This window comes from Nuphar pumila, chromosome 6, assembly GCF_984573655.1.
Source record: "Nuphar pumila chromosome 6, dmNupPumi1.hap1.1, whole genome shotgun sequence".
NCBI classification, from domain to species: Eukaryota; Viridiplantae; Streptophyta; class Magnoliopsida; order Nymphaeales; family Nymphaeaceae; genus Nuphar; species Nuphar pumila.
Genome location: NC_143254.1, coordinates 123,565,833 through 123,586,238, shown reverse-complemented (window position 1 = coordinate 123,586,238; position 20,406 = coordinate 123,565,833). Strand labels below are relative to the sequence as shown.

The 20,406-nt window shown below is 36.2% G+C and overlaps 1 protein-coding gene across 2 annotated transcripts in view; it reads left to right on the top strand.

The window, feature by feature from the left end:
• The first annotated feature begins 203 nt into the window (after nt 1-203).
• LOC149836017 (homeobox protein HD1-like) overlaps nt 204-20,406 on the top strand; it is a 30,596-nt gene continuing 10,393 nt past the window's right edge. Inside the window, exons 1-2 of one of the 2 annotated variants that reach the window (XM_090008923.1) lie at nt 204-919; nt 1,014-1,134. In XM_090008923.1, the coding sequence (XP_089865049.1) occupies nt 617-919; nt 1,014-1,134 (424 nt within the window). In that variant the 5' untranslated portion in view covers nt 204-616. The remainder of the gene's footprint in view (nt 920-1,013; nt 1,135-20,406) is intronic. The other variant, XM_090008925.1, reaches the window with a different exon arrangement.

The window sequence follows — 20,406 nt, the reverse complement described above, 5'->3', positions numbered from 1 at the left end:
TGAAGCGTTGTTTTGTAAACACGCTAAAAGTTAGGCGCTTTTATGTAAATTGTTCAAATAAATAAACTTCTATCTCTCTCATATTGCTTTTGTTTTCGGTTAGCCGTTTGTTGATACCGTAAAAAATCATCCAGATTCCCGCGGACCAATAAAAGGAAGGAGCAGCACCACCGCATCCCACCTCTCAGAGACAAACGCAGCATAGAGGGGGCAGATAGACAGTAACACCTCCCAAGCCTTTTTCATCAACCCCATATACAATATTTTTCCTTGTACGTACAGGAAAAAAAAAACAGACACTCTGTTACCCTCTCTTCTTCTGGCCTCCTAGAAAAGCAACCCTCCCTTCCCAGATCCCCATGAGACCACACCCATTAACCAGAAAACCGCATCTTTTTGTACAACCTCACTCCCCAAAAAAATCCCACCAAAAGAAAGCTTCAATTAATCCCACCTCTGTGGTCCCCCCCCCCCTCTCTCTCTCTCTCTCTCTCTACCTCTTCTTTTTTCATAACGCCCAGGAAGGGATACTCAGTACCATCAGCCATCAGGAGTCATAAAAACGCAAAACATACAGAGAGAGAGAGAGAGAGAGAGAGAGAGAGAGAGAGAGAGGATGCAGCAAGAGCAAGCACTAGGGATGGAGTTGTTGAGTGGAAGGTTTGGAGGAGGGGAGGAGATGCCGTCGGACCAACATCAACAGCAGCTGCTCAAGGCTGAGATTGTGGGGCACCCGCTCTATGAGCAACTCCTGGAAGCACATGTGGGCTGCCTTAGAGTCGCCACACCCATCGACCAACTCCCCCTCATCGACTCCCAACTGTCCCACTCCCACCATCTCCTCCACAACTACTACTCCATTCGATCCAACCACCAATTGCTCTCACCCCACGACAAACAAGAGCTTGATAATTTCTTGGTATTCTTTTGATTTCATACCAAACACTTGATTCGTTAATTTGCTTCCTACTTCATAATACTTTTTCCTGTTGTGGCGTTAATTTTCCTTTTAGGCTCAGTACTTCTTGGTGCTGTGTTCTTTCAAAGAGCAACTCCAGCAACACGTACGCATCCACGCCGTAGAGGCCGTCCGAGCATGTCGAGATATTGAACAATCACTCCAAGCACTCACAGGTACATACTGTCTCTCTATCTCTCTTGTTCGCTATGATATATTGCAGAAGCTGACACCAATATAGTACTAAAGCAATGTTTCACTTCTTTTGCTTTTCGTCGTGAATAGTGCTCGGTTTTTGCATCAGACTCTCTCCTTAGATTTAGAAAAAATAAAATCCATGCTTTGCTGTTTGACGAAAGAAAGCTTTAGGGATCGTGATATGGGAATAATAAACAGACAAGACATATCAATATTCGTTTTCTTACCTTCTCCGCCATATTTTATTAGAGGGAAAAGTTAGGTGGGATTGGGCCCATGATTATTTTTCAGGTATTTAAGAATGTGTAGAGATTACAGGAAAATGGATGGGATCAAGCCCACCTGATTTTTTTTTTTTAAGATGGCATTCTTGGATGTCAGGTATTGTAAGGGTGCAATCCACTGTGCCCACAATATATAATTATATTTCTTAATTTTTTTTGAGATATGGTCGTCCATATTATTCTTTTATTATATTGGCAAATCTCGTCCTGCTTTTGATGGCAGTACACACCTGATTTACGCAAATCAAAGCTATGATACCAAAAAACTAATCGACTTTGAACATGATGTTTTAAACTACTTTAAAGCATCCTTATGTTATCAGTTATAAGATTGATTTTTAACTACCTTAAAAATCTAATTTTACTTCCTAACATAGTAAATGAATTATGTTAAATCATATTTGTATGGTTAAATTTGACATTTGGTGGCCAGATTTATACATAGGGTAGGGAATAGCTGCCTACTTGGATCCGTGCCTACGGCATCCTATTGGGCTCTTAAAGGGTTTTTTTCTTTACATGTTTTTCTCAAATAAGACCATACATATGTATTCTACCTTGATTTTATAAGAATCAATAAGACTTTAAAATTGACAAACTAAATTTTTATAAATATGTGAGACTTAAAAAATTACATTTTTTTATAAAAAACATGATCCCAGTTTCCTAGCAAATCGACCATGCCAAAAGATTCTGCAAGGTCAGATTTGCCAAAAACAACCTAGAAACCCCTCTTTGGCTTTCATATATATAATGTTTGCTACTCTCATGGATACGGAACCTCTTTGTAAAAATTTGTAATATTTTTATTTTTTTTTCAGTTTTTTTTACACATCTGATCCTCCAAATGTGATCTATACATTTGAGTTGAGTAGAAACTATTCTTTGGATCATATTCTTCTTATGCATATGTCAGATTTTACGAGAGTAAAAAAGTTGGCCTACATGTACCAAAGTTTCAAACCCCAAGAAATATAATTTAAAAAACAATGATCCAATGGCCAATTACTACTATTTTGACCATCATAAACACATCAATGGGTCAAATTTGGTCAAAACAACCTCTCCATATGAGTTCCGACTAAGGTATTCCTTACTCACAAGGGCAGCAAATGCTCTCTCTCTCTCTCTCTCTCACACACACACACACACACACACACACACACACACATATATATATATATATATATATATATATATATGAAGAGAGAGAGAGTGTGTATTTATTGTGGTTCTGATAGTGGTGCACACTCTTGCTTGCTTGGTTCTAACCACTAAAATATGATCTAACCACGCAGATGATTTTGGCATGATTTATTACCATTTTAGTAGGTTTAATTATCTCGATGGAGAATATATCATATGTTTCAAACTTTAGGATAGTGAAAAATAATAGCTCAACAAAAGTTAGTTTTTCTTGAGAAAAATTTGAAATTCTAAAAATCTTTTAAAATATAAAAAATAAAAATAATAAGAAATACATTTTTTATATTATTTTTTCTTGCTAAAATAAAAAGGTTCTAAAAATACAGAAAAAGAAAATATAGGCTTAAAATAAATAAAAATAAGAAAAACAATAAAACTCTTGTGAAAATATTGTGATAATATCGTGATAATTATTTTTTATGATATTTTGAAAACATCATGATATTTTGCCGATATTATTTTGACTTAACTAAAGTACTAATAATATTGCAATATTTTCAAAACATTGGTGATATCAATGACTATGCTTAAAACATCATGTTGTTTTCAATTTTATCACATAAAAATAGTGAATAGTTTATATTAAATATGACTCAAAAGTTAGGTAGCGTTTGGATGACGGGCATTAACCATTTTTTCATAAGAAAATCTGGTTTTGGGCATGTTTGGATGACACAAAAACAAAGTTTTTACAAACTGACTTTTGTTGAAAACTCAGTTTGTGAAAAATAGCCCACCACCTGTTTTTTCACCCACTTAACCTGGTTTATCGAGGGTGGGGGGTGGCTTCTCTCTCACCATCATCACCCACTAACTCCTCCCACTATTTGCTCATAGAGCCAACCACCGTCTGGCCACTTTCTTGCCCGGGGTGGTCAGCGCATAGACGATACCATTCTAGCTGAAAATGGCCAAATTAATTTTCTTTTTTTATATTTTTGTAAGCTTTTGATGAGCAGCAACTTGAATTTCAGGTTTTTAGTCACCCAAACATGTTAAAAACCTGATTTTTGTTAAAAAACAGGTTTTATAGTAAAACGTGGTTTTCTCAAAACCAGGTTTACCCGTCATCCAAACGAGACCTTAGTTTTTGCTTTTGAAGATTAGATCTATAAAAATCAAGAGTGCACAATCATATATATATATATATATATAATATATATATCCCGGAGCACCTAAGTTACCTTAGGGAAACTATGGGTGTAGGCTGCATCATTTGGATGTATTCAACATAGTTTATTTCAGAAGAATGACACGGTGCATCATGTTTTTCTGATATATATATATATATAACTTCATAATTCGTGATATTTTGGTACATTGTTGATATTTGAAGATCTTATAAATCCTATATGCATGTCAAAGTCACATGATCCAAAACTTGTTTTCTACTATGAAATGTATGTAGGTCATATCTATAGGATTTGATAAAAAACAACTAAAAATTATCACAGTTGTGGTTTTTAGTAGGTCATTATATATATATATAGTTATTTATTTAGATATATACACACACCTACAGATGTGTTCAACATGGTTCATTTGGTAGGAATAAACGACTGTTTGATCGTTTTTGTTTTACTAAAAATGTGTAATTTTTGGATGCTATAAATACTTATGAAAACTCTGAGCCAATGATTTTTTAATCCTTCAAAGAACCTACTTATGAATCATAATCAGATAATCTAAAAACTAAACCCTATAAAACTAAGGATCTTGATCACATTCATATATAGAACTTTAAGAAAAAAAAAACAAAAAACTCATAGAAATCTTGGTTCAAACTCCTGTTAATATACATATAATTTATTTATTTATTTATATTGGATTGAATTTGGTCATGGCAAGATGAGGCCTTTAGAAATCATGTTTGCAAGTTGCATTGACTCAATCGGACATCATACTTGTGATCAGTATAATCCATTTCCTAGGACTCACATCTTGGAACATGTTTCCTTGACGAGAAGCATATAATTTTTTGATATAACAAACTCGATCAGATGCTATAGTAGGACAATCTAACCCCAATTCCAACAAAGCAAACAATGTAGATTATATTTGTATGATCAGATTCCTTAGCAAAATGGAAGAAAGGTGATATCACATGATATTTGGTGCTATTGGAGGCACAAAATTATTGAGTATAAATCACCTTCTTTTCACAACTTTCACTCTCTTTTTTTGTAGATCAGGGCATGTGGATGTCTACATGGCTTGTTTAGTAGAAAATGAGATTTAAAATATGTGATTGTGACATGTAATCATGTTTTCTTATGGCTTAAAAAATCAATGGCCCACAATGCACTAAAGTTTCATAACTCAAAAAGATCATATTTTTAGAATGACATAACGCAATCCAGGGTCTGATCCTTAGCAAACAAACCATGTCGAACACATGTATGTGGTCTTGAATTGATAAAGCTTGAACCTAAATTTACAGCTCGATGGTTTTGTGCATTCAATAGCACCAAATATTAGCTTATATATGTATTATAACTGTGAGATCTTTAGTTTTGTGCTGCTGATTGGATGTGTTATCAGCGGTTCTTCTTTGTCTAACACGAGCATCCATAATTATGCCTGTTCATATATATATATATATATATATATATATATATATATATATATATATATATATATATATATATATATATATATATATATATATATATATATATATATATATATATATATGGTGTATAGGCAGCCTTATATACTTGTACATTTTCTAGTCATTGTGTTGCCAGAAACTGAAGAAGTGAATACCATCTTAAAGGGTGTGATACCTTCTACCCATATCTGCAGCCCATAATTAGCCATAAAATGTTTGACTGAGTATAGTTGAGACAATTTTGGACTCAAGTTGACCTGAAACAATCTACTCCTTGACTTGCATCCTTCCGGCATCGGATTGGCTGAAAACCGTTAGGGTAGCACCATCCATCCTGGCTGGTGTGTTGCAGCCGGTGTAATGTGGCCAAAAAATACTAGTGTATTTTATAAGTGATATACTGCCATGCTATGCGGTGGTACGCACTCTTCTAGGTAACAGCTTTACGTACATGAGTTTAATAAAAGCATTTGATTGAACAAAGAAGAGGAAAATGAGTGGTAAACTAGAGTAGTGTCCGGGCACTTGAGCAGTAACCTGAGGTGTGCCCTACCAAACGCTTTGTGGGGTTAGAGCCAAGGGTTTTGGCCCAGTGGAATGGGGCCTAGACTGTTTGACAAGCAGTCTAGGTTCAAATCCCATGTGCGTCACCCCTGCACAAGCCAAACCTTGTCAACTTTCTGGGGTGAAGTGGTAAGCCCTCAGAGTTTTATACTGACATGGACAGAGACTATAAGTACGGCAGGCTGAGCCAGCCTAGGTCTCTCTGCCTGGAGCAGTTTCTCTGAGTAAAGATAAAAAAATGCTTTGTGGGGTTCTTGTCATCCTGTCTCACTTGACCCTTAGGCTCCCTATTGATAGTATAAGGTAGATTGATTGCCAAGAGATACGACTAACAGTTTGGTAATTAATGACGATGAAACTTTTGCCTTAGTTGTCCACATGACCACCAATCGAACCTTGCAGTTGTTGCTATCGGTCAATGAAACATATGCATTCTTGAATTGATCTAGAATAAGAGGTGTATTTGAATCCACCACAGGGATACTCTCTCTCTCTCTCTCTCTCTCTATATATATATATATATATATATATATATATATATATAAAGTGAAATGCACGCATGCTGTTATATCTACAATTAGGATATAAAAGGAGTACATAAGAGATGATAGTTAATTAAAGTTGAAGGCGCAGGGTCTCATGTACATTTGGCAACCACGTATGCTCCATTCGTGCTTATGCAGTCCCCTTAGCGTGAAACACAAGAGGGACTTAACAATCATGCTCCGGTATACGGTAGCCATCCTTATAGATTTTGGTACTATGTAAAGCCACAAAATATTTGACAATCAAAAGGATGCACATCCCCCAAGAGTAAAAGATCATTGGGATGTACGTGTGTAAAGTTTTATATATATATATATATATATATATACATGCGAACTCTCGGCATTTCAACCATCTTTTTTTCAAATCCGACAATGCAGACATGTTTGGCATGATGACTGTTGGATACTGTATTTTTTATTAAAAAATGCTTTTACTGGATGGTTCAATATGTATGAAGATTCTGAGAGGTTGATTTTAAAGCCTTAAAAAAAACCTTATGCATCATAATTGCATGATTAAAGAGCCGGTCCCTATGAACCAAACTTGTAGTTCACATCCCTATGGTTGAATTTAAGAGAAGAGGACAAAAGACCTACGAAAATTGTGGTTCATTCAAATAATTTCCAGTTCATATTGTAGGGTATATATATGTATATGTCTGTGTGCGTGTTTTTACTACATTCAACCTGGAGTTTAAACTCTTAGAATATTCTTCACATTGCCTTAAGACTGTGATTTTAATAGCACCGTCCATTGATGTCAATGATATGTACTAGGAGTTGTGATTGAATGATTAAAATTTGTGAGCTTAGATTCGTTTGAGGATTGAATGGTCACGCGTTAAATTTCTCTATGAATCGACCTTTGAGTAGGCAAGTAAGTTGGAACTGTGTATGGAGCCCACTTGGAGCCTTGGTTGGCAGGCAAATTGGTTGACCAGGTCACAATTGGTTCAGCTGACTGGAGCCTTCATGGCTTCATAGCCAGGGGCACATGCTTCACAAATGCCATCGTAACAGATTTTTTTTTTGATGGGCAAGCTGGGGTTGATAAGAGATAACACAGAATTTTTCTCTAGTGGACTGCGATAAGTTGAGGACATTACCACGTACAAAAAGCTAGGTATATTATATATACTTATAATGGTCCTTTAAAGGAGATGTCAACTCGTGGTAAAGTATTTCATAGAACTCAGGGATGATAGAATAACTTTGCGTGGAGAATCTTATTGTGTGCAGTCATGGTCTATAGGCTTTCAAAATTCTTATGTTAAGAAGGAACAGAAAGAGGCTCTATCGGTGCCTAAAGCTTGTACAGGAATATACATTATTGGAAGTCATGTAGATGAGAATGAGTGATTGACTTAGTGGGTCATTATATGTTTCTTTTTTTAAGATGAAAAAGTGGTCGGCTATAAAGTAAGCTCCATATCTCTCCTTTGCTCTAAAACAGGATCTTGTGTGAGCTCCTCAGAATTATATATACATTCTGGTTGGCAAGTGCACAAAAGTTTCTTGTGCTTTGGGAGAACCCCAATATGGTTGAGGAAGCCTAGCATATGGATTTGTAGCTGGTCAAACATCTTTTCTTCAGTTACAAGTTCAAAGCCCAACAGCTAGAAAATCTTTGCAGTTGATGCTTGACTAAACACCCATGTCTCAATGGTTGGCTAGACAGTAAGATGAGACTTACAGAATCATATTGGACAATAACTGATCTGGTTCAGTGGATCTTGAAGAGCCAAAACTGAAAACACTTGAGGTTCCTCCTGCCCACAGGGTAATACGCCCAGCTTCAACCTTACCGCAAGGGATGCCACCCGTGGGTTTCAAACTTGTGACTTCTTGTCAACTTGGTGACATTCACAAGTCACCGCAACTAGTTGAGAGCCTTGTGGGTCATTACTTCTTAGCTTAAGCGTGCCTTTCTCATCATTTTTTTTCTCTTATCGCATATCAATGATGAACTAGAATTCGACTGACCAATAAGAAACAAGTTGGATAAACTTTTTCAAGCTCCATTTCAACAAGCATTGGACGTCCGTGCAACGATCTGCTACCAGAACTGAGTTTCTTATTTCTAGCTATGAAACCATTGCATAATTGTGATAAATTTCAATAGGGATCTGCACTAGTAGTAGTTCTAGCTCTAAAATCATTAAATTATTGTACTATGACATCCGTCAGCTTCCTTGTGTTACCAATGCAAGGATTGTGTCAGTCATGCATAGTGCTGAGCTTACCACTTTCAGCAAAGCTCTAATTAAAAAGGACGCAAGTTTGAGACTGGTTGATAATTTGTCAAAGGAGGTCACATGGTGAGAGAGAGGCAGAATCATCTCTGGATATGGAAGAGATACTCGTCAATGATGGAAATGGCCAATTTTTGTTCTTCTGTCGGGCAAAAGAGAAGCGTTTCAACAGTCCAATGGATGAAATTACTTGTGTTGTTTGACGTATTGCATGTGAAGTTGTGTGTAAACTACAAAGGTGAATTTAAATATCATCCTTTGCAAATGAAGTTATACCAAGAGGGCTGAGTTTAGAGAAGAATCTTGTTGCCATTCTAAGTATGATAAATGGAGTATAGAATGGGGCTCTGGTTACGAACTATGTTGGTTTAAGTGAATGACCTCCAATATATAGGTTCCTATGTGGAGACCAACCTCAGCTGCACAAACAGGAGGAGGTTGAGGATGAACTTGAACTCATTGGGGGTAACAAGATACACCATAGGTAGGCGAGTGGTTTGGACAAAAGAAAGCTAAGTTGGAGCTACAGTTAAGGTGACGTTATTGAATGCATCTGCTCCAAGTATATCAGCAAGAGTGAAGGAGCAGAGGGCAGATCAGGTGCAATGTGATAGCAGAGCGTACTTCGCTGTTACACCTGATTGCTCAGAATCTTCTCTTGAGCCCCACAACTGACAGGCTGTATCCCAAAGATGGTGGGTGATCAAGGACAGCACCACGTTCAAAAGTGTACAGTCACATTGCACCTAATAACCATTGAGCAATTGGAGTTAATTATGAGACAGATGGCTGGAGGCACGCTTAATGGCCTTTTAGATGGAACAATGACCATGATAATGAAGATGACGACAGGTGCTGTAAAAAGAAACTTTAATTTATGCTCCCTAAGCTGCCCCCAGGAGTCTTTCTTGCTTGGCAAGTACTTTTTTTTCTTAACCGTATATCGACACACACACACACATATATATATATATATATATATATATATATATATATATATATATATATATATATATATATATATATATATATAAAGTAATGGGTAAGAACTAAATGAGTTTTTCATGTTTTTTTCATTTTATTTTTAAATTTTAACCATACAAATGTGATGTACTTTATAGAAATTAGCTGTTGAAGTGTTCAATTCAAACACATGGGTGGGTTTTATAAGATTTAAAATATTAATGTTTTAAAATCTTTATAAATTTTTGAGGTTCCAAATATCATTTTTTTCATGAAAATACATGATCCAGGTGTGAATTCCATGTAAATCGACCATGCCAGACACATCTATGGGGTCGAAACTGTGAAAAAAACACAAAGAATAGAAAAACCCATTTAACAGGTATCATTTATCCCCTACATAGGTGCTTGAACATTAGGTGTTTGTGATACGTGCTTGATGGGTTATTCTGCTCTTTTGGTGTTTTTTTTTCAGTTCTGACCCCATAAATGTGTTGGGCATGGTCAATTTACGAGAAATCCTGGATCATGCGTTTTTAAAAAAAAAAGTGATATTTGGAGCCTCAAAATTTTACAAAGATTTTGGACAGTCGGTTTTTTGAATCTTATAAAAACCCATCCATGCGTAGGAATCAAACACTTCAAGAGCTGATCCCTATAAAATCAAGTACATAGATCACATCTGTACTGTCAAAAGAGTAAAGCATAGGCGTTGAACATTAGGTACTTGATGGCTTTTTTGGCTCTTTCGATGTTTTTTCAAAGTTCTCACACCATAAATGTGTTGGGAATGATTTAGGATGAATCCACACTTGATCATGTGTTTTCAATGAAAAAATGATATTTAGAGCCTCAAAAATTTATAAAGATTTTGGATTGTTGATTTTTTTAACCTTATAAAAACCCATCCATGTGTTGGAATCGAACACTTCAAAAGTTGATCCTTATAAAATCATGGACATAGATCACATCTATACATTCAGAATTTAAAAATAAAATGAAAAAACTTGAAAAACCCATCAAACATGTATCATAAGTACCTAATGTTCAAGCACCAACGTAGGTGATTGAACATTAGGTATTTGTGATACGTGCTTGATGGGTTTTTTTGCTCTTTCAATATTTTTTTTCACGGTTTTGACCCCATAAATGTGTTGGGCATGGTGGATTTAGGAGGAATCCACACCTGAATCATGTGTTTTAGATGAAAAAATGATATTTGGAGCCTCAAAAATTTATAAAGATTTTGGATCGTTGATTTTTTGAACCCTATAAAAATCCACCCATATGTTGGAATCAAACACTTCAAGAGCCGATAACTATAAAATCAAGTATATATATATAGATCACATCTATATGGTCTGAATTTAAAAATAAAATAAATAAAAAAACCTAAAAAACTCACCAAACACGTATTGCAAGCACCTATGCCCTACTCATATATATATATATATATATATATATATATATATATATATATATATATGAGCAGAGTGGAGGTGCTTGAACATTATGTACTTGTGATACATGCTTAATGGATTTTTATGCTCTTTTGGTATGTTTTTTCGCAGTTTTGACCCAATAAATGTGTTGGGCTATTTGGAGCCAGAAAATTTTAAAAAAAATTTAGACTGTTAATTTTTTTAACCTTATAAAAACCTAGCCATGTGTTGGAATCAAACTATTCAAGAGCTGATCCCTAAAAGATCAAGTACATAGATCACATATGTATGGTCAAAATTTAAAAATAAAATGAAAAAAGACCTAAAAAACCCATCAAGCGCATATCACAAGCATCTACGTTGTACTATATATATAGAGAACTAATGTGTGAACCACAATTTTTATGGATTTTTGTTTCTTTTCTCTTGAGTCTAATTGTACCGATGTGATCTACATGTTTGGTTTTATAAGAACTTGCTCTTGAATCATCCGATTTTGATGCATAATTGAGATTTTTTTAAGGCTTTAAAATCAATGACTCATAATCTTCATAAATATTTAAACATTCAAAATATATATTTTTTCATTAAAAATGCACGTCCAATGGTTGATTCATAACAAATTCACCATGCTAAGCACATCCACATGGTTGGATTTGCAAAAAAGAGTAAAAAATGCCCATATTAGTAGTTCTTATATTAACTCTCTCTGTAACACCTTAAGATGTAAAATTTAGGAAAATTTTAAAAATTTTCTAATCAATCCCTTTTCAGAGTTAAAATAATAATTCAGTAGAATAGTAGTTCAAAAAGACCAAGTTAGCGAACTCTGGGCGGGTTACAAACAAAATTCTCAACAAATAGATTGGGACTCTGAATGTCTCGGATTTGAGCCCGTATTTTTACACAATCATTAAAAACAATAAAGATTCAAGCAAGAATTTGGATATAAATTGTTTTTTACAAAAGTTCTTAAAAAAAATGTCAAAATGTGCTCAAGAGCGAAGAACAAAGAGAATGAATTCTTGATATTATCGCATTATCGTGCCATCACCTGAAGCAGTAGTCTACTTGTCACCTGCATCCCATGAAATGGGGCAGACTCATCATGAAAGTCTGGTAGGTACAATGAGGTTACGTAATTGTACAAAGCTTATACAAGTATTAATCATGGTTCAAAAATATTGTATCACATGTAACCGAACGATCCATGAATTGGTATTAATCGAGTATCCTTTCTGTTTCGAATAAGGAGTGTGCACCATGTCTTGTTTTGATATTTACCTACCCGTGGGTACTCACAGAATGAAACTGTAGAAACAATTGAGAGCATTTGAGGGTTTATTATTTTGAATAAATTGATAATCTGAATGATTAGCTGAGTATGATTCAAATGATAACAATCAAGAAAGAATTCTCCAGAGATAAAAATAAACAAGGATGCATCCTAACTTCTGCAAAAGTTGTGAGATCTATCACTTATGATAATAATTGATAGCTTTGTCCCCTAACTACGATGACCATGAACTTTGAGTCATTGCTACTCAAGGAGTATAATTGTTAACAACTTGTCTATCAAAGCTTGTACCTCCCATCCTCTCTCTTGATAGAACTTAAGGATGAATGGGTTTATTGGGTCTTCTTTTATTAAGGTATATCACCATGCTTTGGTCTTTTAAACTCAATCGAGCATCTTGCCTATGAAGGTGATTCTCGTATTTACATATAACTTCTATGTAATATTGTGCATTGTTGCACAAAGAGGTTTATTGTAAACCTCCACTCATTCACTGATGTACGAGCATGTCTCACATGTTTGATAATATCATTGTCATTATAGTTAGCCCGATTTTTTTTTAAAGAAAACTAATTATGTGATCTAGGAATTTATGATCTCTAGAACCTCAGGTCAAAAGAATCTAGGTTATTCCAAGATGCAAATTAGAAAGACTTGACGTAAGTGTGATCGAAGTCTTGCATTAATCTGTTCAAAGAATAAACTAGTTTGCGTATATCTGAATTGTATCAGTTTTATCATTTGAGTCCCCTTTTTAAAATTCAAACCCTGCAGGGACAGTGCATCAAAGAAAATTCGATATTGAAAGATGTCTTATGCATGCAGAGGTAAGTTATTTGTTGCATGTGAGCACCAAAGTCTTATTTTATTTATAGAATAGGCAACACATGTAGTCGCCAAGTATCATGCGCATGAAGACATAAAACACTTGCTTTATTTGGCAAAATATTGGAGGCATGCAAACTTAATAGTCTCGTATGTAAGCTTTTAAAAATGAATCAAACAAAAAGTATGCAAAACTGTGAACTTTAAATAAATGCTCATGTAATTTAAATAAAGCATGAGTATCACAAAATTATGTATTCTAAGTAAATTATATATATATATATATATATATATATATAATAAAACATCCTTAAAAAATGGTCATTATAAATAAAGTAGAGGTATGCAAAATTACATACTTTAAATAAATGCATGTTTAACTTAAATAAAGCATGAGTATCGCAAAACTGCGTACTCTAAGTAAATTATACGTATATTTGTATATATGTTTACACATATAACAAAACAACATTCACTGAAAAGCCATCATAAATAAAGCACAAGTACGCAAAACTCATACTATAAATAAGTGCATGCAAAATTTAAATAAAGCATGATTATTGCAAAACTGTATATTAATTAGATTAAGAGAAAGTAACAAAAAACTGTGAAAATCATAATTCACACATTAATTCTCATAATCTCTCTCTCTCTCTCTCTCTCTCTCTCTATATATATATATATATATATATATATATATAGAGAGAGAGAGAGAGAGAGAGAGAGAGAGAGAGAGAGAGAGAGAGAGAGAGAGAGAAGGCGGTAGATGCTAACCACTTTTCTAGATAACTGTTGTGTTAATCAGGCTTTCGAAGGGTTTTCCTTATTTTTCTTAAACCTGACCATACAAATGTGTTTTAGAATCGACTCTTGGAACATCTGACTCTGATACACAAGTATGTTTTTATAATGTTTAAAAAATTGATATAAGATTTTCCTAAATTTTCAAGGCTTAAAAATTGATGCTTTTCATCAAAAAAACATGGTTCAAGTGTCGTTTCCTAGTAAATTGATATTACTTAACACATTTGTTTGTCAGATTGAAGTAATACATGGTAAAAACCCTTCCAAAGGATGGCTAAAAAAGTGGTTAGCAGCTGTCTCTCTCTCTCTCTCTCTCTCTCTCTATATATATATATATATATATATATATATGAGACTAGAATATGAGAACAAAAATATGAGAACTAGAATTTGAGAACCACAAATATGGGCATTTTCAATACTTATTTTGCAAATCCAACCATGTGGATATGCTTGGCATGGTGAATTTGCTAGGAATCAACCATCGGATCATGTATTTTTGATGAAAAAATACTATTTTTGAGTGCTTGAATATTTGTGAAGATTTTTTTTTGACAGGAAAATATTTAATTAAGGAACCAGTCAAATTACAGCAGCAATTAGAGTCAAACAACATAGAAGCGGTAGTGATGCCACCACAAAACACAAAGCAAAAAACAGAGATAATAGAAAAAACCATAGCCTAAATAGAGAAGATTCCAAGTGATAAAATGATGCAGCAAACAAACATCAAATTTGCACCCTGTTAGCGCCAATCCAATGCTGATCCTGGCTAGGCCACTTCCTATGTACCCTACAGGTGGTTTCCCATTTCAACTGCTGCAGTAGGTGATCCAGACTCTTCGCCTTGTTCCTGAATATGCGATGGTTACACTCAAACCAGATGATGGTCCATGCCAAGAGCAACCATACTCGCCAAACAAAACCCCATCTCTTATCCTTAGACCTAAGAAAATCAACAGTCAATACTTGTCTAGGGAACAAAATGACATCCTAGGCTATATCCATGTCTTCCTAGGACAACTGAATGATGAGGGTATGTATGAAGGGGCATTCCCAGAAAAGATGCGATAGATTCATCATGAGCAAAACAGAGAGAACACTGGCTGGGCAGGTAAAAACCATGTTGTTTGAGCCTACCTTCTGTTAGCACTTTCCCATGAATGACTAATCAAGCTGTCATTGATCCCCGCAAAGGTAGCCCTCCCCCATACTGTTTTTTTTTGGCATCCAGGCACCCAATGCCCTGTAAAATGAAGCCACCAAAACATGACCATCATGAGATAGGTTCCACACAATTTTGTCATCAAGATGCGACAAAGAAACTAAATCTGATGTGAGTGTAAACCACTGTTGAAACACCACCTCATAAGGGTTCCTTCTCAAAGAAAATATTTTTTCTCATCCTAGTGGATGCACACATGAAAAATTTTGTATTTAATCCCTCGACTTGTAACCAGTGAGCTTTAGCCCTATGCCTCCATCTCATGTTCTTGCTCCAAGGCCTCAGAGTCATTACATACTCTTTCTTCTCTTTTTGAATCTCTCTCAATTGGATTTCCCAATTCTCTAATTCTTTAAATTTTGCAACATGGTTTTTTTTTTTTTGCTCCATTCGATGAGTTTCTCCCGTACTAAAGAAAGTTTTGTAACCATATGTTATGCAGCCCAATTACCTGAAGCCGACACCAAGTTTCACCACTCACCAATTCTAAGATGCTGGGCACCATCAACCACCATAACTCCATGCAAAAACCCATCCTAATGAAGCCTGGTTCCTCCCAAGTAAGCCACATATATATATATATATATATATATATATATATATATATATATATATGGTAGCTCCGAAACGGAAATAGGGTCCGCAAAGCTTGACATATCATGTAGTTTTTTAAACCTAGGTACTGAAATAAGGAATCAATCCAATTTATGCAAAACCAGTGGGTGGCATTTATTGGACCAAAGTGAACTTAGAGTCTTGCATAGGTAGATCCGATAAGCAGCTTTATTAATTAAAGAGGCAAACCTATGCATGTTTGTTGTGTATTTCTGAGATTTACTCGAATCCTCCAATTGCGATAGAGCATTGAAGTGCCCCCCTACACACCAATGATCCGACGTAAGAGAGACATCTAATACTAATCATCCCAAGCTCTGCCCAAAACAACTTCTTGCAGACACTCGTACAAGGCCAATAGACTGAGGTAAGCAAAAATGTTAATGTTTGATCCTGAAAAAAACACCAAAATTGAGTACTCTACAACCAAAGCCATTGATCCAGATAAATCCTCTCTCCTAGCAACAAGGATGCCCACAACATTCAATTTCTTTTCTTGAGCACATATAATATCCATTTTTTTTTTGCTTAATTAGATGCGATAAAAATGTTTGTTTTTTGCGACCGCCTAGGCCACACACATTCCACATGAGAATTCACATTTAAGAACTAGTGAACCTTTCTGCCTTATAAGTGGAATGACCTCCACAATGCTAGCCATCACACCACTCTCGTTTGTCCTTCAACTCCTTGACAATGGACGAATGTGAGGAGGCCAAGATGGTGAGCTTGATTGCATCAAACACATCTTGAAGGGTGCAGTCATCCTCAAAAGGATCAACCTCTTCTCCATCACTCCCCTATATCCTCTCATTCTCGCACCACAACAGCCCTGGCAGGATGGGCCTTCCCCACCTCCATCCTGGCTGAACGAACCTCACTCTCCTCCTCCCTAGTCGGATGACCCATGGGGGCTTGGCACTATATAAGGTGAGTCGGGTCCGAGCAGTGGATCGGCCTCAGGTTGACCCACAAATCACTAATGGGTACGTATGGGTTCAGATGATGATCCAAATAATGGTTTAGGATCCACTATGGAAGACAGTGGATCCGGGCCATTTTCCGAGAGATCACAAATCTGGTCCGAATGCTGATCCACAAAAGCATCAGGAGGCATGTTGGAGGAAATTTGAAATTTACTGACCTTAAATGGTGGAGAAAAATATGGAAGCTGAACGGTTATTGAGCCCAGATAGTTCAGCGGGGATGCGCCACCGGGATAAATTACTTCAAACACGCCATATCCTTTCAAGGTCCACCAAGAGGATAAATCCTCAATAAAATCTCATTTATGCATCAAAATCAGATTATTGAAGAGTGGGTTCTTATAAAACCAAACATCAAGAGAGAAGAACAAAAAATCCATGAAAATCACTGTTCACACATTAGTTTTCATATTCTAGTGACTATATATATATATATATATATATATATATATATATATATATATATATATATATATATATATATATATATATATATATATATATCAAGAAGTTTAAGCTACCGCAATACTACTATTCAACTCTCTCTCTCTCTCTCAGTTTAGCTGACAGAGAGGTGCAATAAATTTGATGCTTTGTCATTCATTCCATAGTACATGGTAGTTAATAACGTTGGAACGACGTTCTTGCTGTAATCCATATCATTTTAACCCCTAAGTGAATATTTGTGCGCATCCCTGCCATGCATATGATGTTGGTGCCCGCAAGATGGCTCTTCTTTGGTCTAGTTTATTTCACCACGTATTCATGCATAAAAGGCAGAGTACTGAACATGCAATTTGCTTTGCCCCCCAAACTTGTCTATATGATTATTCTGAAGGTAGCTTAGCTTTATGTATAGCATGCAACCGAAGGTAGACTGCTCTTGTCATCCTACTTGCCTTGACCCAGTTCTTTGCTGAATATTATTTGATTTATTCGCTCAAGAAAAAAGGTTAGAATTAGATTGTTGAAAGTGAGGTCCCATTAATAGCAGTCCACTTGGAATAGGAATATTGCTAATAAAATCTATCACCCAGAATTGTTATTCAAAACAGAGAAAATTTCTAAAATAAGTTTGTTACGATACAATTAGAAGGAGATACAGTTAATAGTAATGTTCTTCAAGAAGTGATAATAAAGCTCTATCGGTAGAACAGTAGGGGTTAACTGATATGCAACTAGGTATGGGAGGAAGTAGATTTTGAGGGAGAGGTTGGGCCCCGAGCTAAATTTTTTTGAAGTATCTCTATTGTGTGACTGAATTCAAGTCAGGTGATTATGAGGGATGTGTAGCCCATCATTACTAATTTACTGCCACCGTAGCTGCAGCCATTGCCCCCTTCAACTAACAACAGCTGCTGCAATTACTGCATCAACTGCTACAACTTTCACTGTTGGAACCTAGCCATCATTATAAGCAGTACGCTTTTTCATGTGAATGTTTTACGATGTGTGTAGATAATTTGAGATGGGATCAGGTCAAAGTGTGCTCTGAACCGTCAGAGCACCTTTGGATGCCGTTGATCTCAAGATGAATGACATCCAAAACCTGTACTAATGGGATGCCCATCACTTGGATGGGGACCACTCTTTTTGCCGATGTTCGCATTTGAGATGGATGTCATCGGAATGGTTTAAAATGAACAGCTCACAATGAGCTTGTTTATTGTTTTGATGGGTGTTCATTTCAAGATGAACGACATCCAAGACGCCTCTGACTTGTTCCTCTCTCAGAATTTTACGGGAGTCATAAAAACTTTAGTATACCAAAACTATTGCTTATTTTCATGATAATATTTTTCTTCCCTTTTGTTTGAAAGACTGTTAGTCGGGAAACTAACTAATTGAGAAAACATGAAAGGTAGGCGTGCCAGTGGAAATAATTATGCAGTGGAGAAAGTTGTAAATGTCAAGAGTTTTGATATAAAGACAGAAAACAGAACTAGAGAAAATGAAATTATAAAGAGAAATCAAATTAAATGCACTTCTGATTCTTTATTAAAGCGTAATATCTTCTAAGAACATCAACCTTTACATTAGTAGCGTTCTGCTGATATTTGAAAATTGATAATTAATGTCACCCAGTTCTATCCATCTGTGTAAAGTGATATAGTAAGAGGCTGTTATATATGAAAATGTGAATCAGCATGGGTTTCTGAAGCTAAAGTTTAGTTAATACGGATAATTTACGTCAAAAACTTGATGAAGAATGCTGTTACTGTGGATTTAATTAGGACACATTCAAACCATTTTAAATCCAAACCAGAATCCGATTAGCCTAAAATCCGCATTGTTGGGTGTAGTTACACCTAAATCTAATAAAAATCCGACGAGTTTAACACCCTAGCCAACCTAAGTTTTAATCTCCCTATGTTGGGATATGAGACCAATCAGGACTTGTCATGTTGGAAATGATACTAGAAATGGACCTCAATCTAGTTCAAATTGGTGGTTTTTGACAGTTGAATTCAAATCTAATGGCTTTTTGGTCCTTATCAGCAGACAGGAAAATTTTTGTGCGTGCAAAATAGAAGGAAATCCATTCTACTTTCGAAAGTAACAATTAAATTTATTTTTATTTCAATACTAGAAAATCCAACGAAATATACAGGGCTTAACCGCAGTATCCTCAAGGTTGCTGTATTCTCTAATAACCCCTTATTGTTCTAATATATGCATTGAACATTTTGTGGAACTAGTCATGAATATGTGATCACTATAAGCTTTTTAGCATAGAACATGAATTCAATCAAGAGATTTTGATGTTCAAGCTCGGCTCACACTACAAGAAACCTGTGGATTAGCGATGACCTAAATTTGTCGCTAATTCGATGCTAATCCGTCGCTAAACAATTTAGCGACGGAAAATTTTCATCGCAAATTTTTTGACGCTAAGTAGTGCAAGAACTTATCCGCCGCTACTTTCGTCGCTAATTTACGACGGATTAGCGACGAACATGATCCATCGTGAGTCCTTCGCTATTTTAAATTAGCGATGGATAATATTCGTCGCTAATCCGTCATTAAATTTTTAAATTTTTTTTTAAAAAAATTGCTCTCTACTGATGTATTCTTCGGCAGGGAGCAATTTTTTTTTCACAGAACCGACGCGTTCTGGTGTCAGGACGCTCTTTCACAGCGAGCTAGTCACGACGGACGCTGACGGGAGTTGATCTTCGGGGGCCGACGCCATTGAAGAGGTCGATCCCCGTAGAGGAGGAGACGCGGACGGGCCTGGGCACGAGCTTGGTGAGCCTCGCGCAGAGGCCCACAACGGAGATGAGGAGGAAGAGCAGGCCCTCGACGAAGACGGCGGCCAGGGCGCTCTTGTAGGGGATGTTACCGGAGTCGTGGAACCCGACGACGGTGTAGGTGAAGTAGGCGTTGGTGCCCATGCCGAGTGCGAGGGCCAGGGAGAGGTTAGCGAGTGTCCCCATGATGAGGCACTCGATGAGCGACGAAGCGACGGTGGCGACGATGAGAGGTCCTTCCTTAGGCGGTCAAGGCAGGCGGCGTAGCCAGGGTTGATGGGGGAGAAGTTGCAGGAGGCATCGGGCTGGATGACGACACAGAGGATGGAGGTGCCGTTGGTGGCCGAGCAGGAGGAGACAAAGACAGTTTAAATCAA